Raw genomic sequence first — 24,952 nt, 5'->3', positions numbered from 1 at the left:
GACAAGTTGCAAATTGTCTAGATTGCCCAAAGAGGAATGTCGTATCACAATGAAATGTAAAAAAAAAAAAAAAAAAAAAAAAACTCTATTTATGGATCATGCTTGGAGGAAAAGTAGGCATATTAAATCTTCTTAGGTATCATGTCTCCCCCAGGTGATGGTTTACCCCCCCCCCCCTTCCCAAGCACGCCATTTGCTCATCCCCCTATCTCTAGTACATTAGCACATTAATGTCATATCAAGTGATTTTGAAGCTGCTGATTTAAAAAGCAGTGAAGAGAATGGCCTGAGTAAAAAGTACAAAGATTATTGAAAAATTTAGTAATTCCATCTTATTCTTGTTTGATAACATTAGACGTAGATATCTTCAGTTTTATTTTGTATGATAAATTAATAATGCTGGCCCACGTACTATGCCAGGTTGGTTTGGAAAACTATACGTGAAACTGAAAGTCAATTATGGGAATAACATCAATGTAGTTGTAAATTTAAGTTTGTGATTATTAAAAAGCTGAATGGTCCCCAAATGCTTTGATGAGCTTAAAAATACAGAAAAATACAGAATATAACGTGAGTCTGGTAAATGGTTGAGAGAGAGAGAGAGAGAGAGAGAGAGAGAGAGAGAGAGAGAGAGAGAGAGAGAGAGAGAGATTTGTACCAGTATGAACGAGTGTGTGGGATAGACATTTCCGGATTTAAGGGAAGTGATTCATCACGTGAAATATGAAGAAATGTCCTTACGATCTCCATTCGTGAGGTATAATTTATTGCTAAAAGCCCATACTAATGAGAAAATTGACGTTTATATATATATATATATATATATATATATATATATATATATATATATATATATATATATATATATATATATATATATATATATATATATATATATATATATATATATATATATTTGGAATATGAAACTTTTCTCACAAACAACTTTTAGAATATGAATTTCTGTTTTCATTTAAAGAAATCAGTCAATAAATAAGAAAGTAGTAGGACGAGTTAGAAGTAACCCCATATGATTGAAACATTGTAGGATAGGCTACTCTAACAGTGACTTGCATGACTTGCATCACAAAATCCCTGAATCCTGCAGAAAGACGTCGTTGGCGAATGCAATATTAAATACGAGGCCGTTGAAGCTGTGGGCACGCGTCTTATCATCCGGAAGACACGAGACATCCCTTCGTGCATTCATCGATCAGCAGTGACATCATTCATCAAAGGCGTCGAATATGATTTCGTTGGGGTGAGTGATTTTTTATGTTTTTCTAATTTTCTAGTCTGAAATTTGCCCCCCCCCCCTCTCTCTCTCTCTCTCTCTCTCTCTCTCTCTCTCTCTCTCTCTCTCTCTCTCTCTCTCTCTCTCTCATAACATACTAATATAACTTCCAGTTTTGACTTCCCTGTGTAGCTGTCATGTTCATTTTAATTGAGAGAATAATGAAGTGATTACTTAGCAAAGTCAAGGAGCATTGGTCGATAGTTGGGACACCTTGTGTAAAATTTCAAAAGTTTTGACTGAAAAACGGATTGAAAAGGGAAACGCGCAAAAACACTACCTGACCTAAGATTCACCCACCTAACCTAACATAGGAGTCGTACCCTTAACCCCTTGCAACCCGCCCCCCGTAGACCGTCATATCCTTAGCTTACCCCAAGACTAAGTCTTCACCCTCTCCTTGCTTCCCAACCAGCTTCAGTCCTGGCAAGATAACACTAAATCGTATTTTGTAAGTTGTAAAACTATCTTCATATTACTGTATCGTATTTCATACCAAAGTAAACATCTCCATAAAGATTATCAATTTGACAAGTAATAAGAAAGTTTACGCCTATCCAAACAAACTATATTTACCCTAAAAATTTGATTCTCATTTTTTTTTGGCATCAATATTTCGTAGAAGATCACCTATTCTAATAGTCAGGCCTTCTCCATCGTGAGGCTTCATACTACGCAGTACTCTAGAAGTTTTATTCCAGCTGTGACCAAGTTGTGGAATGATCTTCCTAATCGGGTAGTTGAATCAGTAGAACTTCAAAAGTTCAAAGTTGCAGCAAATGTTTTCATTTTGACCAGGCTGACATGAGTCTTTTTATAGTTTATGTATGACATATCTGTTTTGACGTTACTGTTTTTAGAATGATTTATTGTTAATTTGTTCTCATCATTTATTTATTTCCTTATTTCCTTTCCTCACTTGGCTATTTTTCCCTATTGGAGCCCTTGGGCTTATAGCATTTTGCTTTTCCAACTAGGGTTGTAGCTTGGCTAGTAATGATAATAATAATAATACACCAATGAACGTTTCCTCAATTACAGGGTATACACACTCCTCCGCTACTTGACAGCAGTAGCGTCTGCGAGCAACATATTGGGAAAGCCATGGTGCAGTTTGGGACCTGCACAGAAGAGCATCGTTTTTCTCCATTTAGTTCAGAGAAGGGAGGTCTTGTCACGACAGTCACCCAGAATCTTAACCTCACAGGACACCGCTCATTTACAGGACGTTTGGGTAAGTTAAAATGACTGTGTTGCCAGATGGGTTAGTGTTAAAATCCCCAAAAGTCATGATAAAAAATCCTGATGGGGTTTTTTCCACTGATTAACGTTTCAAGTGATCAGCTAATTCATATTTGGAACTTGTTGCTTAAGGGGGCTGCCGGGATGCCAATATATGGGGTTATAGGAAGAAAAACACAAAATCCTGGAAAAATTCACTGAGCTCCATATGACAATGGGGAATGAGCATACTAAATATTTTGTCAAAATTCCTTTTACTTTCATAGTCACAGGGTGATAAGTAAAAGTAACTTAATAAACCATAAACATTGTTCCCTACAAGGAAATGCTGTATTTCTTCTGTTATCGTACATTTTGATACTTTAATTATTACATTTTAATGTCAAAGAAATTGTGAACAGTGGCATCTGTATAACTTCCACGAGTCGCAGACGACTCCTGAGTTTGACCTCTAACATTCTCTCGTTTTTACGTTTTTCTCTTTTCCGGCAAGAATTTTATAATTTCAAAGAGGAAAAGACAATTTCAACATTTTGTTAACATAAGGAAGAAGAAAATTCGCTCTATTAAGAGTTCAGAAGAGGGTAGTATTGGTAGTGCAGAGAGAGAGAGATAGAGTGTTGTGGATTGAGAAGCTGGTGCCTTACGTCACAGAAGTCAAAAGAAGCAAGATATTGAGGAAAAGTATCTTCATTTATGATTAAATTATGATAAATACCTTTATTTTTTTTATTAATACACAAAAAAGAACATAAAACTCATAATAATTATGATTTATAAATATTGTCTTTGTAAAAATAAAAAAAAAAAACTTTGAACACCCGAATCTCAAAACTATACTTATTGACCTTCAAATTCAATAGTCTCCCTTAGTTTGAAAGATATAACATTGAAATTTGGTATATAACTTAGAAATACATTATAAAACAATGAAATGAAGCCCTTTTTCCAATTTTTGTTTCATATTTTTTTCTTAATTTTTTCCCAAGATTTTTAGGGTTCATCTTTTACCATAAAGAAAAAATTCATATCTGGCAAAAATATTATTTTTATAACAAAAAAACGCTTCATATTATTGGAGGTCTTTATCAGGTCTATATAGGGTAGTATTCCCAGATCTTAGTAATAATTATCAAGGGATGAGATAGAATTTGAAAAGCACTTAATTTTTAGGATAAATGGCCCTGGAATTGCAAAACCGAAGGTCAAAGGAAAAAATCCTATGAAGTTTGGAGATGTCCTAAGTCACCTTACAAAATGGTATGAATATCAAAGTCCTGTCATTAAAAATCGTCATTAGCCGGCCGGCCCCCTTAACAATGAATATTTGTCTTTGAAGACCATCCTGATATTCTTTGGAAAGAGATAGCTTTTTTTGCTCCTATTATATATGTTTATGATTGTTAAAAAATCAGTTATTGTAGAAAAAGTGTTTAAGGATAGTTCTAACTATGACACATTACCTTAAGATAGTTCTAACCAAGACACATTACCTCAGGATAGCTCTAACTGAGACACATTACCTAAGGATAGTTCTAACCGAGATAAATTACTTTGGTATACTGTAGTTCTAACCGATACGCATTACCTTAAAATAGTTCTAAGCGAGACACGTTGCGTTTTAGGTCCAGTTGATGTCCGAACAGACTTACGTTTTGATCACCATAATCACATCCACCTGGAGGGACTGGACTCCAGAATTGACGACTCTCAAGAATGGAGGGAAAAGGCCAGCGATCTCCTTGACAGTATTGCAGAGAATAGAAGGGTAGATTGATAGTACCAATTTTTATTTGTCTTTGATGCTTGTTCTAAACTGTGAAATAATCAAGATTGTCGTTTTGCGAGTGAGTTACATAATTGTAAAATATGCTTTCTTGACGGAAGAATATAAAAGTGAATGTACAATAGACATTACAGGAATTTCAACTGTTTATTCTTACTTTTCTTATTCAGTTGGAAGGCGTAGCACCAGAAGCCCCCAGGCTTTTCAAAGAGCTGGTTGTAATTCTTCGACACTTGGACTTCGAACAACTGTGGGCACTGAATGAAGAGAGAGATTGGAGTGTAGAACGGTGATTGCATTCAACCACTTTTTTTCTGGTTTTTCTTATATTTTAGGAATATTTGATTTTTTTATAATTGTTAAAAGTTTCCAGCCCCTAAACATGACAGCAATATCTAAATAGCATAGCAACTGTGTGTTACTTATGGTGTAACTTACCAATGCAGTAAAATGCTCTGAAAGTTTTGGGATTTTGTATAGTCAAAAAAGGATAAAATTGATATTAGACCATTTGTTTCTCAATGCTCACTGAATAGAATATATCGATACAAATTTAATTTTTCTTTGTAAAATTATCTGGTTCCATACCTTTTGCAACAAATCTCCAGAAATGAAAATTCTCTTTAACATTTGTAATAAATTTCTAATATATTTTTCCAGACCTATTTTCGAAGACGCTTTGCCCATGGTCGGAACAGGAGCGAGTGTCGGCGTCATGCGAGATTTGATGGTAACAAGGCGCGTCAATGACATCATAACTAATACGTGGCTGACATCACTAGCATTTATACCAAAGTGAGTGAACAGATCCAGCAACTGCTGGGAACCATTAAGAAGTTTTTATCATCCCTTTTTAAGTTGCGGAAATATAAAGGTTTAAAAATTTAGTTCTGAAGATTGAAAGTCATTTAAAGAACATCGTAAAAATTTAATTAAATGTCGAGAACAATTAGAATAGAACAATAATAGACAAGATGAAGATTCCTATACCTAATAATAAAATAAAAAAGATTTTATGTGTTATTAGTTTTGTTACAGACTGAAAAGCATTGCCAACTATTATCTTGAATTTTAATGAGCAGAGTTTTATGGGGTTTTTCATAGTACACACACCAACTTTATTGAGGTTTCCTTACATTTCTAAAGAGTATTCTTAATAGTTTCTTGTTTACATTAAGTATATTTTACCCAATACTGTACATCTGTTAGACAATTTACTACTGTAAGCAATATATTATCAATAGTCTTGATATGAATGCTAACTTGCCACTCTGTATTATTATTATTATTATTATTATTATTATTATTATTATTATTATTATTATTATCCAAGCTACAACCCTAGTTGGAAAAGCAAGATCCTATGAGCCCAAGGGCTCCAATAGGAAAAAATAGCCCAGTGAGGAAAGGAAATAAGGAAATGAATAAATGATGAGAATAAATTAACAATAAATTATTTTAAAAGCAGTAACAACGTCAAAACAGATGTGTCATATATAAACTATAAAAAGACTAGTGTCAGCCTGTTCAACATATAAACATTTTTCATTTCCAACCCAGACCTGACTTAGACACCATAGAAGAAGCTGCCCCATTGCTGGAGTCAGGGCCCGTTCCGGCAGATGCGTTTCTGGGAGTCGGAGGTCTCATTCATTCCTACTGTCAGGATCACTTGGACTGTAGCCAGCATGCCCCCGTCCAGAGAGTTATGACGGCCCTTCATGGTTTCATCTCTTCGAGCTGTCAAGAGGAAACCTCTGAGGCTAAGATCCAGGTTAGGCTAATCAGATTGAAAATATCAAAGGAATTCATCTTGGGTTTTTTTTATTTCTATATGATTGCTGTTATTTGTACTTTTCTGAAGGCAAATATGAAGTAAGGTAGTCTTAGTTGTGCTTACCAGTATTTATTTAATAAAAAAAATAGCATAGAAACTCACAAGTAAAACGGTGTAGTAAACATGCTTGATTTAAACATATAGAACCATATATTCACAATGTAAATATTTTTTTCAAATCTTGACATTTTTTGTGACAAACTCAAAATCATTTTGTTTTGGCTTTTGGTTAATTCATCAAGGTTGCCAGCTCATGAATTATCATTGCTCTCTTGATTTTAGGTTCTGATGGCTTTAAAAGGGATTGGCAATGCTGGATTGGCAGTAACAGAGGACATGCCAGTAAGCTTAGCTCAGTGTTTCTTCGAACAAGAGAATGAAAATGAGATTCGACTAGACGCCATTACTGCTTTCAGGTATAGTTATGTCTCTCTTCCTTCATTTTTCTGACTTGGATTTCTGTCTACTGTATATGCACCCTAATGTTTAGGCCTGGTTGGTGTATGCTGCCAAAAATGACGTCAATATTCGAGTACAGTAATTGCATGACCTACGATTGCATTGTGTAATATATCGAGGATTTTTTTGTTGCTCAGAATATTCTCAGTTAAGATTTTATAATAATTTAATGTATAGTTTATCCTCATCAGCCACTTGGTTTTACTTATGGAATAAAACCCATGATTTCTTGCGTAGAACTGTGTTAGCTATTTTTCGTTTGTTACTTGCTTCTTTACATTTCTCATTTGATTACAAAATCTTATTACTTTCCCAAGAAGCATGCTTTTATAAGCAATGTAATTTTAAGATTATTCTTTATATATTTTTCCTGTTTGATAATAGTAATATAATAGTTGGAAAAATCCACGTTAATATTTTTTGAATAGAACTATGTTTTATTTTTTTTTATTGAAGCAATAGTAATAATAATAACTAGAGGGGCACTCAGTAGAGCGCAGACCTCTGCCAGGGCAGCTTATTTCTTGACCTTTTGGACTGATTTTGGAAGTTTTGCTCATCCGTGACTTTGACCTTTGACCTTCCAACATCTAATAATTTCCAGCTCTTTACATAACAGTTTAAAATCTTTGCAAATTTCATTGCTTTATAAATAAAGTTGTGGCCGTTTGGTTGATTATCAAAATTTGACCTTTTTCTTGACCTTGACCTTCAACTTTAACATGTATTAATTGTCATGGATTTTCATACACTCAAATATGAACCAAGTTTAAAGTCTCTGTGACAATGATGTCCAAACTTATGGCTGATTACGCGAATTGAACATTTGCTTGACCATGACTTTGACCTTCCAAAATTTTATTATTTCTGGCTTTTTACATAACAGTTAATCCCTGAAAGTTTCATTACTCTAGGATTAAAATTGTGGCCAGGAAGCTGTTCACAACCAAACACACATACACACACAAAGAAACACACAAACAGGAGGTAAAACATAACCTCCTTCCAACTTTGTTGGCAGAGGTAAGAATAATAGTAATAATAAAGTCTCCAGAATTCAAGCTTTAGATGGTTTTAATATCGAAGGCTACAAGCTCCTGTTGGTTTCTTTTTTAGAGTTGACTTATGCCAGCATAAACCCTTACTCAAATACAGTTGTATAAAGGAAAATGCATTTTTGGGAATAGGCCCGGTATAGGCCTCTGAATTCATTTGAACCATGAAAAACTCGAGAGGAATAAGTCATAATTGAAATGTCATTACTTATTTCTTTAATCAATAGCCTACTTTTTTTCAGGCGGTTTCCCTGCCATGTCTCCCGCAAGCCGTTGGAAACTCTATTCCTGAACTCCCAGCAGGATTCAGAACTGCGAATCGCGGCTTACCTGGAGATCATGCGCTGTCCTAATTACCAGACGATTAAGCAGGTCAAGAGCATGCTTCTGTTTGAAGAAGTGAACCAGGGTAAGCCAGTCTCTTAAAATTTATTCACACTGTTGATCTTTAATGAGCAGAAAATTATACGACTGCCTCTGGTTGGATTTCAACAGATACTGTTGGTACTTCACAGTCAAAGAGCCAATAACACTTCCTACTAGCCTCTGTTTAGACTGAATACTCATTAATGTAAAATAGTATTCTGAAATTTTAACTATAAGGTTTTTTTGTTATTATAGGAGAGATGCAGCAAAAATTATACAGAAATATAGAATTATTTTTATTTACTCTTCTCATATTTATCTATTGAGTACATTACTGTATGACGCAATTGTCAAAGAGAATCTATTGAAGCTATATGTGTCTTTCAGTGTGTCATATGTATACACTATTGAATGGCAGAAATGCTAAGCTATAAAGTGAAAGTTTTAAACCTTTGCAAATCTTTTAACATCTTTCTTTGTAGTTGGATCCTTCATTTGGACACATCTGCAGAACTTGAGGGAAACAGGACTCCCCTCCAAATATGGTCTTCAGAGTCTCCTTTCAAATGAAGAAATTGTTTCCAAGTTCTCAGCCGATGTAAGGAAATTTTCAAGAAATTTTGAGTGGTCTGGCTTCTACAATGACCTAAATGCAGGTAGGAAAACTTTAAGTAAGGACATTAAATCTTTTATTTTTTGATGGATTATCGCGCGTCAAGAATATGTTGCATACTTGAATAGTCATTCTTACTTTACCATGAATTCTAATATAGCCTACAAATGAATAAGAATAAACCTAACAACACTGAAATTACCAAACAATTCTTCTTACATCACAGTCATTGTTCAGTGGCAACTTTTCTCATTTTAAGTGTAGAAGAGACTCTTTAGCTATGGTAAGCAGCTCTTCTAGGAGAAGGACTCTCTAAAATCAAACCATTGTTCTCTAATCTTGGGTAGTGCCACAGCCTCTGTACCATGGTCTTCCACTGTCTTTTGGGTTAGAGTTCTCTTGCTTGAGGGTACACTTGGGCACACTATCCTATCCTATTTCTCTTCCTCTTGGTTTGTTAAAGTTTTTATAGTTTATATAGGAGATATTTATTTTAATCTTTTTGCTCTTCTTGAAATATTTAATTTTTCTGTTTCCTTTCCTCACTGAGCTATTTTTCTTGTTGGAGCCCCTGTGCTTATAGCATCCTGCATTTCCAACTAGGGTTATAGCTTAGCAAGTAATGATAATAATAATAATAATAGTATACTATTGCTAGATTAAGAAAGTTGTATATATTTTTTTTGCAGGTGCTGGCCTTGATGGCAACATTATCTTTTCCCAGAGTTCTTACATCCCAAGGTCTGCGACGTTCAACTTCACTACAGATTTATTTGGACATTCTCTTAACCTTCTTGAGGTATTTCAATAGTTATAAGAATCATTGAATTTTAATTCTATTGCTTCCCATTGTAGCTAGTCTCTTGATTAGAAAAAATAAGGATGGGCAACCAGTATTCTTCAACATTATAGAAGTTATCTTATGACTTTCAAGAATAATCAAATCTTAAAGGATAGTTTTTTATGTTGAATTTCAGGAATTGGGATGATTTGTTATTCATGCATGAAATGCATGAGAGGATCTCTAATATTAGGATAAAATTTTTAAAGAATGGCAGGACTCCTCCGGAAAATAGAAAATTCCACGGTAAATTTGGAAATCGTAGGTGAAAACCAATAGATATGATGATTAATCACTCAGTGGCGACTCCACCCAAGACTGTATGTAGGGTTAAACTTGAAAACTGGTTAATAAGTTAAAGATTCTGATTAGAAACTATTTTAATGACTACGACTTCAAGTACTTAAGAATGAGATTACGGAATACTTTCAAGATAATGCAGTCTATTGTGTTCTTGCGATAGTGAATGACAGCTCTTAACAACCATGTGTTTACTAAGATAACCCTGTAGCATCACTGTCTTTTATCTCTCTGATAACTAAATGATAACTAGGGCAAACTGCAGGCAAAACAATACGTTGCCAGATATGTATTTAGTGTTTCAATACAAATGACGAAACTTGCAATGTCACGCAAGTTAGATAGCTTCATTCAACAAGATAAGGAGTTTGTATGTTTTGTCAATCAAATTTTTTTTTCTTTTAGAATTTGAGGAACAATACATCTAGGAAAACTAGTTCCAAACAATTCCTAGTTGTTAGATTTAAGAGTATTTTGTGAAATAGATCTAATTCTATCAATGTATGATCTATTAAAATATTAGATGAAATACTTCACATATTGTCCCTTTCATTTTATGCTGTAAATGTCAGAAAATTGGATTTAATGGTCACATCCTGTGGTGGATAACGGGGGAGGGTGGGTTGAGGCACCCTAGCAGTACCAGCCGAACTCGGTTGAGTCCCTTGTCAGGCTGGGAGGAATGTAGAGAGGAGAGGTCCCCTTTTTTGTTTCATTTTTTTGATGTCGGCTACCCCCCAAAATTGTGGGAAGTGCCTTGGTATATGTATGTATCTTTTAACATGTTCAATTAAATTATTTGAGAATATTCATCGCTGCCCAAAATTGTTAGCATATCTCTTACGTGAAGTTACCCAGACTTGGGAATTGCCTAATTTCTTATCCTTTGATATGTAATCACACAAAATTATGAACGTTTGATCAGAAATTACATAAATTGTTACTTAATTAGGTTTCAGTGACGTAGTTGTAGTATACTAGTACAAAATTCATCTCGTTTTGTGTACAAAAATAATGACGATCCGTTATGTTTTATATAAAAAGCCTCGTTGTAGTAGTAGTAGTAATAGCAGTACTTTTTTAATTCTCTTGCTTGAGGATACACTCGGGCACACTTCTATCTAGTTTCTTTTCCTCTTGTTATGTTAAAGTTTTTATAGTTTTTTATAGGAAATATTTATTTTAAGGTTGTAGCTATACTTGAAATATTTTGTTTATCTTTATTCCCTTTCCTCACTCGGCTATTTTCCCTGTTGGGGCCCCTGGGCTTATAGCATCCTGCTTTTCCAACTAGGGTCGTAGCTTAGCATTTAATAATAATAATAATAATAATATCATTATTGTTACTTTCTTTATTGTTAATACTATTTTTATCATTACAGTTATCATCATTATCTGAAACACAATTCAATACAAATAAAACTTTCCCATACGTAACTACAGTACTGTGTCAGTTTACATGCGAGTGTGTGTTTATCCGGTAGATTGGTGCTCGCGTCGAAGGCATGGACCGTTATGTTGACAGTGTCTTCCGTCCAACGCCTTATGAGGAGACAGACAATTTTGTCAATGGCAAAATTAATGAGCTGATGGAACGAACTGGAAAACGCTCACAGTATTTGACAAAGGATGCTGAAGTAAGTAGAAGGAAGGAGAGTCAGTTTTAGGTTATTTTAGTAAGTACAGTAAAGAAGTGGGAAGGTGTTTACTAGGCTTACTGGGGTAATGACTCGGATTCAAGGTGCTAAAATAAGACTAAAACAAGTAAGAAGTTCATTGAAATTTTGATAAGGATGAATAAAATTTCAACTATTTAAGTAAGTATAAAAGGGGGTGGAACTTTTCTGATCACTAGGAAGCTCAATATTATTTAGGGAATTAATATTTTTACAGTAGTGTAGTATGAAGAAATTTTCTAAGCTCAGTAGCTGCTTGAATCATATTTAGTCTGGTGACTGTTGATCATTCTAATGATTTAAATAACATATAGGATTCTAAAAGATTTTTAAAGAAACTGGAAATGTTATGAAGCTTATCAGAAAGTGGAATAAGTTTTAGGCTTTTTCAGTAACTGAAAGTTTAAAGATATTTCCAAACTTCTTTAGAGACCTGAATATATAGAATATATAAGTAAGAATATCAGTATAGAGACGTGTTCAAACTGCATTCAGAATTTTAACATGAATTATATTTTTTATCAAAGAGTATGTTAGATTTTACGGATGCCTAATAAGCTTTACGGACACCTGCCAAGCCTTACCAGAAATATGTTAAGGAGTTTCTTGAACAATATATAGAAACCTTTTATTTTTATGCAGTATACTGAAATGTAAATTGATTGCTGAACATATTTTTCCCTTTGCAAAGTAAGGTTACATTTGTGTACGTTTAATCATCAAGAAAAATTAACAGAAATTGATAATCTTCCATCTGTGATATATGACTTAAGTCACTGTTTAAATTAAACAACTATATTTCTAATATAGCAAATGAAAATTAAACTATTACTCTGCTGGTAAGACCTGTCATTGTTTCTTAGGAATCCCCCATTAATCATCAATCATTTCTCAACAGCTTTCTCTTCACATGAAGACCTTTGGAAGTGAGATCTATTATCGCCACTTGCATGGAATGGACAAGATCATGGAAGCAATCAGCACTCTCAACCCAGCCGAACGGATTAGGAAGTTGAATGAGGGAGAGGTTGGTAACTTTTTAATGAATGAATGAATGAATCATATAATGGTTCCAATGAGCAGTTGTGTAAAATTTGGTTGTAGAATCAAAATGTTTTTTATATAATTCCTCCTTCAAGACTAAAAAGATTTATGGATGAAGTTTTAGGATGAAATTTAACTCTCCATCTAGTATAATTTATAGGACATTCAGATTGAAGTTAAAGCATGCTGTTTAATATGATTCATTAATTATATTCAAAATGAATCACATTTAGAGTTTGTTGATAAAATAGCCTAAAGAGATGAATTGCCTTCATTAGTTTGGAATAATTTAAAGGAAATAAAAGTATATTTAAGCAAGATGACTATCAGTTTTAAATTTGTAAAGAAGTACTATACAAACTGAGTACAGTATTCATGCACAGGTGATTAATTTAGAATATCATTGTCAATCTGTTTCAGATAGTTATTTTTTCCTATATTTGTAAGGAAAAATTAAACTGTATCATTATGCAAAAATTCAAGTGAATTGGCTTTTACCACATATATCAGTTGAAGCAGTATCTTTAAAAGACATAATTTCTTAATCAGTCTTTTGAGACCTTAGGCTATAACCCTCAAAATCTGTCTGAGCTGCGTGTTATGAAATAATCTGGAAATTATTTTTACCAGTAAATATTCACACTCATTATATTAATTGCTACTGGACACTATGATTTACATATGAAATTTTTTTTAATTCTTCCTCCAGTTATTGCAAAATCCTTATAGATATTTTCTTTTTTCTAGAGAAAGGTTACATGTATCTAATTAAACCTATCATAAAGGATTAAAGTTCTCTTTCACATATTGCAATATCATGCTCCACAGGACATCAACTTGCAAAAATCCTGGTTAGCTGTTGAATCGGCGTACATCATACCAACCACTGCCGGTATGCCCTTGAACCTCACTATCACTGCCAGTATCGCCCTTGATGTGCATGCAAGTGGTAAACTAGATCTCTTTTCCTTCTTTACTAGTGGCCAGGCTAGTATCAGTGGACAGCTAAAGCCAAGGTAAGGTAATGGTAGTTCCAGGCAGGCACATGGGTTTAGAAATTATTTTTTGGTCATGGCATTTTCTGGCCAGGATTCATGGCTTAGGTGCCTTGAATATTCTGATGTTATGTTAACCCTCTTACCCCCAAAGGACGTACTGGTACGTTTCACAAAACACATCCCTTTACCCCCATGGATGTGCCGGTACATCCTTGCAAAAAACTGCTATTTACAATTTTTTTTTTTTTTTTTTTTGATAATTTTTTGAGAAAATTCAGGCATTTTCCAAGAGAATGAGACCAACCTGACCTCTCTATGATGAAAATTAAGGCTGTTAGAGCAATTTGAAAAATATATACTGCAAAATGTGCTTGAATAAAAAATAACCAGTGAGGGTTAAGGGATGGAAAGTTCCAAATAGCCTGGGGGTAAAAGGGTTAAATCAATAAGAAAATGAAATTAACGTTAACATTCCTGCAAGATCTTACTTATCCACATCCCACACCCCCTCATCCTGGCTATATCTATTCCTTCCACATAAGTCAGTGGGACCATGGTTCAGTAACTAATTGTATCCCCAAGCCAGATTTAGATTGTGGTAAAATAAATGTCCGTCAGTATATAAACCATGTCTTTTATTACAAGCCTTATTTCATCCCTCACAATGTTATTTGTTACTGAAATAAGATTATCAGAATTATTTCATGTTCTCTTTGTGCTGCAGGGTTAATATTATTCACTTCTCAAGATGAATGGTCAGTTTGTTGATTTTGTTTAATTGCAGTAATTCTATTCCAAGTGAAAAGTTCCCTTGTGAATGTATGTTTAACGCTGATTTCCTTTAACAGTGTTGGTATCGAGGTTGTCGGTTCAATGATTGTCGACGGCCATTCTTCTCAGTCGGGAGCCGAGATCGTTGCAACATTGCATTCTTCAACTGTTCTGGACGGCAGATTTGACATAGAGGGATCAGAAAATGTTCGCATTGATATCAAACTTCCAAGAGACAAGGTGGAAATAATGAATATTACGTAAGTTGTGTTACAGACTTGTGATTGCTTAGGATTTGAATCTCTAGGAGTTCGGGTCACTGTTAGATTGTGAATTAATTCTTCAGTGATTTTGCTAATTGGAGGAAAATCCAGAATAAGAATACAGTAAGGCACTTAGTGTAAATGATAAAAGTAGTACTTGGATTTCCAACTTGGAATAAGGCTGTATTTAGTAGGTTCTGTACATCGTAGGTATTTGAACCTTGAACAACCATTCATCTTTTAATTCTATTTTCTAATGTGTTAGGGAAATGTCCGTACAGTTTATATAATGCAATATAAAGTAAAGAGAAAAATATCAGGTCCCTAAATTGATTATAGATTAATATGTGATAGAACAAAGTTAAAGCTTTATAGAATAACTTACAGTAAGAACTGCAATGAGAACAGCTTTGAAAAGGGCATTCTCCCTGGCAAAGTTTGTTTTAACATCCTTGATTATTTTGTGTTAAAACATTGACCTATGCCAAACAGATCAAAGCTATTCCTTGTCCACGGATCATTGGACGTGTCGGCCGAGGGATCCCGAGAAGCCATAGAAGGGGTGGCCATAGACCGAATGGAAGTCAGCGGGTGTACGTCTTACGAAGAGCAAATTGGAACCAAGCTCTGTTTGAACGTCCAGTACCCCAACGCTTCAAGGGTACCTGAGAGTCCTTTTTACCCTCTGACTGGACCATCGCAGCTGCAATTGGTCCTGCACAAAACGGACCCCAGTTTGACTTGGTATCAACTACGCTATACGTGGGAATGGAGGCCTGTGAGTGTTACTCTTGAATAATGGCGATCAATTTTAATATTGTTGGTTTTAGCTCAGTTAGGTGCCACTTCATAAACTGGTAGTTATAGTGGTTTCCTACCTCATTTCACACAATTACATACCTGTACTATAGGACATCAAATCACCTTCTTTAAGGACCAATCCAAATTAGTTTGAAATATGGAGAAAGAAATAAACTGAATTTTAACGGTTGAGCATTTGCACTTTGGTAATATATTTAAACTAGGTTAAAGAGTTACATAGTGTTTCTCCAAATGATGAGTGAAATTTTGTTATGCTTAAGGATTTTGTAAATGCTGAAGTTACTACCCAAAGAAAAATAAACAAATGGTAAAGTTACTACACAAAGATAAATAAAAAGCAAATGCTGATCTAGGAAAATACTTTTGAAACCTCTCTTAGGTAATGTAATTTCAAGATGTTCTTTAACTGAAATATTTCAGGATGCAATAGGGCCATCTATCTCATTTATAGCTATCATGTGTTAAGATTTGTTTTCATAGTTTATTGTAGTGTGAGGTTCTAAAATGAGTTCTGTAGATATCTAACTACATTCTATTGTGGCATGAAGAAACCAGATGATATTAATCAAAAGTGAAGCTATCTAGGTTTTTATATACAGTATATTCTAATGGCAGGTATCCTTAGTTTGACAAACTTTCATATTCAAATCAGTACTGTTAGATTATATTTCTTATCATATCGTCGTCGTCGGCGCCCACTCGTGTCCGAGTATTGGGTTCTGTCGTTAGCCATCAGCCTCCTATCTGTGGGGTGGGTGCTTATGCCTGATGTGGCATATATACGCATTATAGATAAGAGAATACTGTAATGTCATACTCTCTAAATAAATCAGGTAGAGAGGCAGAAGCAGTTTGCGTCAAATAGCATTTGAAAGGAGTGTTCTCAATTATCTATTTGTAAAAGTATCTTAGATGGAAAGAAAGATTAAGTATGTTAGCATGATCATAATTTCAAGTGTCTTGCTGGAAACTGGATAGTTTAGATTAGATGTTTTCTTAGCCCTTTCAAAGTGTAAGCCTATGAATCATTTTGGGGTTGCCTATAGCCTTTACAAAAAAATTAGTTTAATAATTGAAACCTCTTATTAATTGCAGGACTACAGAACATTTTTGTTATCAGTGAATACTCCAGGAACAACAAGTCCTCGTGAACACAGCATAAAATACAACATTAACTTCAGATCGCAGAATATTATACTCGAGCTGCGGTCTCCGATGACGAGCATATTAGCAAGAGGTTAGTGTAATGGGCCATTGCTGGCGTCATTTGATGCTGAACTCTGTACCGAGTACCAAATATAATTTTTCATATTTGTGGACAATCAAAGCTACAAAAGTTTGTAACAATGATAATCCTCTAGTGAGACTTGGATGTAGTTATCCGTGCTACCAGTTCAGTCTGATTTACGATGGTAGTTCATGCGAGGGAATCATTGATTTTTGGTTACTTGGTCCAAAGTTTGTTGCAAGATGCTTAAAAATACCAGAAAACATTTTCATGTAACACCGTTTAAGACCTGTCTGAATTACTCATCTTGACAAGTTTCAGTCATCAATTCTACACAGAACATTTTTAAATTCTTTATTACTCTATAGGCAACTAAAGTGTATAGAATTACAAAATGCACTTTTGAATGGTATAAAGTAGTCTATCTCAGTTTCTGATCTTAAAAAGAAAACACCATGTAGGCATATTGCTGCCATAATGTAAACAAAGGAGAATGGAGCAATGTAGGGTTAATATATGACTCTTCAGTTGTACACAACTTAGACCCTACCGTAGAAGAGACAATTTAGCTATGGTAAGCAGCTCTTCTAGGAGAAGGACACTCCAAAATCAACCATTGTTCTCTAGTCTTGGGTAGTTTTATAGCCTCTGTACCATGATCTTCCACTGTCTTGGGTTAGAGTTCTCTTGCGTGAGGGTATACTCAGGCACACTATTCTATCTCGTTTCTCTTCCTCTTGTTTTTTTAGTTTTCTTAGTTTATACAGGAAATATTTATTTAAATGTCACTGTTCTTGAAATATATTATTTTTCCTTATTTCCTTTCATCACCGGGCTATTTTCCCTGTTAGGGCCCCTGGGCTTATAGCATCTTGCTTTACTAACTAGGGTTGTAGCTTAGCAAGTAATAATAATAATAATAATTATTTAGCTATGGTAAGCAGCTCTTCTAGGAGAAGGACACTCCAAAATCAACCATTGTTCTCTAGTCTTGGGTAGTTTTATAGCCTCTGTACCATGATCTTCCACTGTCTTGGGTTAGAGTTCTCTTGTGTGAGGGTATACTCAGGCACACTATTCTATCTCGTTTCTCTTCCTCTTGTTTTGTTAGTTTTCTTAGTTTATACAGGAAATATTTATTTAAATGTCATTGTTCTTGAAATATATTATTTTTCCTTATTTCCTTTCATCACCGGGCTATTTTCCCTGTTAGGGCCCCTGGGCTTATAGCATCTTGCTTTACTAACTAGGGTTGTAGCTTAGCAAGTAATAATAATAATAATAATTAGTTTGCAGTTAACATAATGTTGTGTTAATTGTATTACGTTTCATAATGAAGTTATACACGGTTTGTCAAGCAACCCAATTTTACTTTAAAAGTAAATCATGATGCAGTGTTGAAAAAGTAAAGGGTTCCAAGGATGACTCTGCAGGAAATAGGATTTATTCAACTTTGAGGACTAGCCTACATCCAGTTTTGTTGCTCAACATTTATATGAATTATTTTCCATGATGGATCCATTGTCATTGCCCTGTGAAACTTTGGCAAGCCTTTTACAGTCAGTGAAGTAGAATTATGAGGCTTAGAGTGTGCTCTTTGAAACTAAAGTCCAAGAGGAACTATTTGAAATAGCTTTACCTAAAACTACAATACTGTATATGATTTATAAGTTATCATGGTATTTTTAAGTTCCAACCACATTTATTATGAATAGATTTTAATCCTGTTCCAATTTTTCTTCCATTCTTGTTTTATTTCATAATGCAAATTTGTTTTTTTTTTTTAGAGTTACAGGCAAAAATCCCAAATTCTGTCGTTATTACTTCATATCATTAGCTCTACAGTATTTCAGCTTTGCTCCGGTTTTCATTGCAGGACGCTATGTGTGGACGGAAATGGAGAAACGCATGGACATAAGTATGACGATCAATGACCAGGAGGCTTCAACAGTCAATGCTGGCTTTTCACGTCATAGTAAACAAGGACGGGATGTGTTCAGCCCTATATTCACTATTTCCTGGAGAGGAGAGGAAATTGTTAAATTTACAGGTACCAAGCGATTTGATATGTCCATTAAGGGATTCAATACTTTGTAAGGGATAGAATATGTGTATTAAGGATTTTTTTGTTCATTGTAGGTGTAATACCTTCATTAAGGGATCAATTATGTTCATTAAGAGAATTCATATGTCCATGACATAAACAGCACTTGCTTATGGCTTTATAAAGTATGAATTCTAACTGAAACTTGTTCACATTCACTTTTTTACTGATGAAGGAAAATAAAGTATATTTCAAATAGAAGGGTCATTTTATGAATTGGAAATAGTTACTTTAAGCTTACACCTCTAACACAATACTAAAATGATGATATATATTTACTGAGCATTCCACTAATAAAGTGGTATTTCTACAATGTAAGCTGTACGAACTAAAATGCACTAAGTAATTCATCCCGATAATAACAGTCTTTCCAAGAAGATTCACAATTCCTCATATTCCTTAAAATAGGAGTCATAGATTTACGACAGAAGGCGGGGGCTCAGTTGTACGAGGTCGATGTGCAGGTGAATTACCTGGTGCCAGGCCCCGGGGGTACGTGGCAGCGAGCGACGGGAACCATACAGGGATCGCTTAGTGACAATGGATCTGAAAGGGATGCAAATTTGGACATCGTGTATAGCCCATCGGTATGTTGTAATTTAGACGCTTTGAAGTAATTTAATTTCTCTTCTCACGGCAGAAGAGAGACAGGTAGATGGCATTATGAACTCTCGGGTAATTGAAATCCATATAATTTGTGGGTAATTCTAAAAATCTCAATCTTTATCAATAACCCTCAGGATATTCTGTAGTAGATTCTTAATTTTAGATATCCTAATTCTTAAAATAACTAAAATGCATTAAGTGAATTAAGTTTTACCATCATCATCATAATAGTTTTTGTCAATATCGCCAAAGATATCCATTCCAGGAATGTCCCTGGTGAATTGAAAGTGTAATATATGAATATTAACACTTGTTTAATGTTTGATTTTTCAGTTATCATTGCCCAGGGAAAACATCAAGATAGAATACCGCGTGGCTAACTCATCAACCACCAGTGATATTAAATTTGAGCGTCGATGGCGATTCTTCTTCTCTCAGTTCCCCAACATTAATTTCATGGGTGCTTGGTTTTATAGGGTGAGAAATGCTTACGAGTTTTTGAGGACGGAGTAAATTATCCTTTAGGTTATCAGCATGTTTTTCAAACAGTGCCATTTTGTATATAAACACTCATTTAACGATACATTTATGGTTGAAGGGACTGAAAAGATTAGAACTTTTGTGCAAAAAAGGTGGAGTTTTCATTAAGAATTGCTTTTATTATTGATGTATTTTTTTCTATTTTTGAGCATAGAGAGAATTCTCGGGCACTTTAACTGCTATATTCAAGTTGTAATAGCTTCTGTAGTAGTTAAAAATAGGTATATTGTTGTATTACTGCATTTAAACTCCTGAAAATTATAGATAGATTATGATTTCTTAAAATCTCATTCCTTGTGTTCTATCAGTCTCTTAAAGGTAATTTGTTTCTATTTCTTTTCTCTTGCAGAGTCATTTTGGTTCCTTCGAAAATGACATTCAAGTAAACCTTGGTGAGAACTTTGAGAATCCAGATCATCAAGTGGACATATTCCAGTTGTTTACTCTTTACAATATCGATACAAGGACAACATTCAACTCTACCTTCAACGTCAAGGTGAGAGACCTTTAGCTGATCCTTTGGAAACGACCAAGTAGTTGCTAAAAAGAAGAGATTAGCCTTATTTATTCATTTGAATTAGTCTGCCCATGGGTGTTGGTTTGCTGTAATTTTATCTCTTTGAGTCATTACTACTGTATTATACTACTAGCGCCCTCTGATCTACATCCTTCTGCAAGAACTATGGCTTGGAAAGGAAAGGGTGGGGCAACATAAGGGAAGGGTTTCACCGGGCGTCACAGGTATCTCCCCAGAAATAGATTTTTTCTTTGTCAAAATCCCTTTATTACTACTAGCAAAACTACAATCCTAATTGGATAAACAGAATGCTACAAGCACAAGGGCTTCAAAAGGAAAAGCATCCTAGTGCAGAAAGGAAATAGAGAAGTAAGGAACATACTATAAATGAAGAATAATAAAACTTAAATTATAATGATGTTAAATATGTCAAATAAATAAGTTGTATAGACCATGAAATGAGACTTCCGTAAATCTACTCAACAAAGAACCATTTTCAAGATGTTTGAGCTTTGAAGTTGTACGTATTTTAACTGTTCTATTAGAATTGAATGAAATTTCTTTGAATAAGTGGTCTTACAAACAGCAAATGACCACCGCAGTTTCAAAATTGTTAACCAGAGAAATTCACCTGTTGAAAGCTTTAATGTATTGACACCTCTCCTCTTCTTTATTTTCATCATACAAAAAATTTCTTACTTGATCTTTGTCTATTTTTATTACATTTTCCACTGTTATTCGCCTTTAGAAATTTTGATTTTATTTTGTTTGTAAATCCCATTAGGTTTTCTGAATTGTTAAATTTTCATAAATTAACATTTCTGTAATTCTGAATGTAACAGAATTGTTTCTAATTACTGTATTTAATTGATCCTGATCCTTAACCCTTTTACCCCCGGGCTATTTGGAAATTTCTAACCCTTAACCCCCAAGGGTTATTTTTTTTCAAACACATTTTGCAGTATATTTTTTTCAAATTGCTCTAACAGCCTTAATTTTTGTCATAGAGAGGTCAGGTTGGTCTCATTCTCTTGGAAAATGCCTGAAGTTTCTCAAAAAATTATCAAAAATATGCAAAAAAAAAAAAAAATTGAATAGCATTTTTTTGCAAGGACGTACCGGTACGTCCATGGGGGTAAAGGGATGAGTTTTGTGAAATGTACCAGTACGTCCTTTTGGGTAAAGATTTAGTTAGAGAACAGGTTTCCATCCTCAATCCAATTTTATCTTTATACCATCACTAATCAACGCTTAGATTTCTACCTGAACTTGAAAATAAGGTTCTTTTTTTTTGTAAAGTAAAATAAAGAGTTGTGTATGCAGTATTCATAAAACATGGAAATTATTTTGCATATTCTTCATTTTGTTTCCAGCACCCCAAGAGTAATTTGGACCTCAAAGTAGGTCTAGACTGGTTCCATGATGACCATATACTTAACACAGGCTTTATTGTCCAATATGCAACAGGTGAGTAATTTATTATTTACAATTTAACACTCGTTGTAATTGTTGATATTCGTAATTACTGTAAGCAAATCGTTCTCGGTGAGTGAGTAATGATCCTGAATTATGCAATAGAAATTTAATATACCTCTGTTTATGAGATATATTAACTGATACACTTTAATATTAATTGTAAGCTGACCATCTTTTTTTTTTACAGCCAAAGAAGTTGTATCTCGTCTGCATCTAAAAAAGGAGTTAATTGAATACGTGGAAGTTGAGGGGTCATGGTTCATCAAAATTCCAGACACTGCTGACCTCGAAGTTAATGGCCAAGTTAAAGAAAAGCGAAGCAAGATTTACACTGTGAGTAAATTCCACTTTTTTTTTTTTTTGTATCTTGGTTAATTATTTAGTTTAACTGTATACCGGTAATTAGAATATAACATCAACAATTTTATAGCATATCTTTTATTGTTACCTGTTTTTGGAAAAACATTTATTTTTTTCTATTTTAGTAGACTTCTTCAGAAGCTAATTACTTGTAGCATTTGGGAGCTTCTGGTTTACTTATCAAGTAAAAAATAGATTAATGAAAACCCCAAATCTCTTTCTAGTTCGAAGGTGAGGCAAAATCTGGAAGTGATACCAGAATAGAATTGAGTGGTGCTTACGGGGACCTTTCTACACGCCTTGAAAATTTGCACAATCTCTTGTTGGACATCACTTTTCCATCTTATGGATTGATACGAATAAATTCCACTTTTCATTCTAATGAAAGAGGAATGAGTCTTGTCACGCATGTAAGTATCTGTCGAAGAGTTAATATCTTCGTTTAAACATATCGCATGATAACAAATGAAACATCTGAAGGTTAAATTCTGAATAGATGATCATCAGAACATCAGCTGGGCATTAAAGTCTCCCACTGTTGTGCCCAACCCCAACAGTAACCTCCCAAGTACATAGCTTAAATTCAAGGTCCAAGGCACGACTCGATCTGCTGTCTTGTGAATGCAAGGGGAGCGTGTTACCTCTTAAATGGGTATTCATTTTGAAGATTAAACTTTAAAGTCTTCTGAGATAAATTTTATATATTGGTGATGATCTGACTCACTCTTATGCTAATAAGATTTAGTAACATTAATCAAGATATCTAATTACTATGTGATAGTATATAGCTAATGGTATGTTTATATATTTTCTATGCAATGATCATGAATAAATGTTTCAGAATTATTTAAGTTTCAGAATTAGTTTTCCATTCCAGCTACTCACAAACAGTGGACAGAAATATGGGGTCAGCATTGGTTACACCCATGGAAGGGACCATCTATTGGCTCAAACTCACACAGTCAACTTGGAAGTCCATCTTCCTGGCCAACTGTATACGTCAAACACCGAAATAAGCATAGGGAATGTTATCACCATCACCAACGACTTGCATTTGGATAGGTGAGTTGTACTGTTAGCTGCAATTTGCAAATTATTCATTGCATCCTTTATGTCATTTTCTCTCTTAAAGTATTGTTGTTCAGTATTAATTGATCTTACTGTATTTTCAGGCAGCGAGACATTCACGTGAGTGTAATTGCTGATATTCTACAGTCTCATCAATATGGTTTTCAAGCCCTTTTGAAGTGGGATGCCAACAGGTAAGTCATATTCCATATCAGGAATTCATGTATGTATGTATAGGCATATATATATATATATATATATATATATATATATATATATATATATATATATATATATATATATATATATATATATATATATATATATATATATATATATATATATATATATACTGTATGTATATGTATATGTGTGTGTATGTATATGTATGAGTATATACGTATGTATACACATACAAACATACAGATATACATGAGTGTATATCAATATACGTATTTTCATTAAGGGCAATACAAAATTGCCTTTGTGGGTCAATGAGTAGTTTCTTTAGATTCCCCGGATTAAGCCTTTTATGAAAGAAGTGGCGATATATATATATATATATATCTATATATATATATATATATATATATATATATATATATATATATATATATATATATATATATGTATGTATGTATGTATGTATATTTATATATATTTATATATATATATATATATGTGTATGTGAACATTTGCAAAATACTACTAAATTCCTAAGAATGCATGGACTGTCTTTACCCAGACAGACATTATATTTGATTTTGGTAGCCTAAAATCTCGTAACAAATTACTTGAGATAGACCTACCAATCAGTCACATTTCAGTCATGGAGAAAGATGTAATAAGAACATCTTTTATATATTTCATATAATATAATTGACATATGCATATCATAATCTTTGAATTCCAATCTCATTTAAAGGTCTGGATAAAATCAGTTAAATTCAAGAAGTAATAAATAGACAAATGAAATTATGTTGTGATCAATTATCTAAAAGGCCATAGATTTAGATTAAAATGGAAGAATCTCATACCTTGGGGTTGCAGGAATAGTACAGACTTCTTCCCCTATCAGAGATAAGTCAGTTGTCAGTTGTCGCCTAACTACCAAGACAGTTTTTTATCATTTTGATTTATTATTTATAAAAAGATTAAGATGGTCATGTTTTGTTTATATCAACAGGGATCCAAATCAAAAACTGGTTTTTGATGTTTTATACGAAACCCCGAGTGACCAAGAGTTCACATTCACTATGGACGGTCAACTATTCTTCTTGGGACAGCAGTATCGTTCGAACTGGAAGACCCACAAATTCTGTGAGTCATCTATTTTTTAAATGTTGATAAGGGAATATCAAGCTCAATTATGATCTTAATTTTGTATTATCTTTGTCTACATCTTTTCCCACTTCTATGTGGGGTCAATGTTTCTGGTCAGCATTCTCCATCTACCTCTGTCCCACACTTCATCACCAGTTAGTCCCTTTGATCGAAGATCATCCTTGATACAGTCCATCCACCTTCGCTTTGGTCTCCCTCTCCTTCTCGTTCCCTGTACCTCCATTTCCATCACTCTCCTCCCAATATACTGTTCATCTCTTCTCATTACATGACCATACCACCTCAGTCTACTTTCTTGGATCTTATCTGATAGTTTTCTAACTCCTGTGGTACCCCTAATTA

General features: G+C 34.0%; 1 protein-coding gene across 2 annotated transcripts in view; it reads left to right on the top strand.

Moving 5' to 3' along the window:
• Nucleotides 1-24,952, top strand: part of LOC137654748 (uncharacterized) — a 120,800-nt gene that overhangs the window by 12,717 nt on the left and 83,131 nt on the right. Inside the window, exons 6-31 of one of the 2 annotated variants that reach the window (XM_068388671.1) lie at nucleotides 1,109-1,261; nucleotides 2,336-2,528; nucleotides 4,162-4,304; nucleotides 4,493-4,611; nucleotides 4,983-5,117; nucleotides 5,883-6,096; nucleotides 6,442-6,575; nucleotides 7,916-8,082; nucleotides 8,522-8,695; nucleotides 9,342-9,451; nucleotides 11,278-11,430; nucleotides 12,368-12,496; nucleotides 13,342-13,529; nucleotides 14,360-14,542; nucleotides 15,038-15,323; nucleotides 16,463-16,604; nucleotides 18,472-18,645; nucleotides 19,108-19,286; nucleotides 19,639-19,782; nucleotides 20,195-20,341; nucleotides 21,736-21,829; nucleotides 22,026-22,171; nucleotides 22,423-22,608; nucleotides 23,076-23,260; nucleotides 23,371-23,460; nucleotides 24,453-24,586. In XM_068388671.1, coding sequence (XP_068244772.1) covers nucleotides 1,109-1,261; nucleotides 2,336-2,528; nucleotides 4,162-4,304; nucleotides 4,493-4,611; nucleotides 4,983-5,117; nucleotides 5,883-6,096; nucleotides 6,442-6,575; nucleotides 7,916-8,082; nucleotides 8,522-8,695; nucleotides 9,342-9,451; nucleotides 11,278-11,430; nucleotides 12,368-12,496; nucleotides 13,342-13,529; nucleotides 14,360-14,542; nucleotides 15,038-15,323; nucleotides 16,463-16,604; nucleotides 18,472-18,645; nucleotides 19,108-19,286; nucleotides 19,639-19,782; nucleotides 20,195-20,341; nucleotides 21,736-21,829; nucleotides 22,026-22,171; nucleotides 22,423-22,608; nucleotides 23,076-23,260; nucleotides 23,371-23,460; nucleotides 24,453-24,586 — 4,102 coding nt within the window. Of the gene's footprint in view, nucleotides 1-1,108; nucleotides 1,262-2,335; nucleotides 2,529-4,161; nucleotides 4,305-4,492; nucleotides 4,612-4,982; nucleotides 5,118-5,882; nucleotides 6,097-6,441; nucleotides 6,576-7,915; nucleotides 8,083-8,521; nucleotides 8,711-9,341; nucleotides 9,452-11,277; nucleotides 11,431-12,367; nucleotides 12,497-13,341; nucleotides 13,530-14,359; nucleotides 14,543-15,037; nucleotides 15,324-16,462; nucleotides 16,605-18,471; nucleotides 18,646-19,107; nucleotides 19,287-19,638; nucleotides 19,783-20,194; nucleotides 20,342-21,735; nucleotides 21,830-22,025; nucleotides 22,172-22,422; nucleotides 22,609-23,075; nucleotides 23,261-23,370; nucleotides 23,461-24,452; nucleotides 24,587-24,952 lie in introns of both variants that reach the window. The other variant, XM_068388670.1, reaches the window with a different exon arrangement.

This window comes from Palaemon carinicauda, chromosome 15 (genome assembly GCF_036898095.1).
Source record: "Palaemon carinicauda isolate YSFRI2023 chromosome 15, ASM3689809v2, whole genome shotgun sequence".
NCBI classification, from domain to species: Eukaryota; Metazoa; Arthropoda; class Malacostraca; order Decapoda; family Palaemonidae; genus Palaemon; species Palaemon carinicauda.
This window is presented reverse-complemented; position numbering and strand designations above follow the sequence as displayed.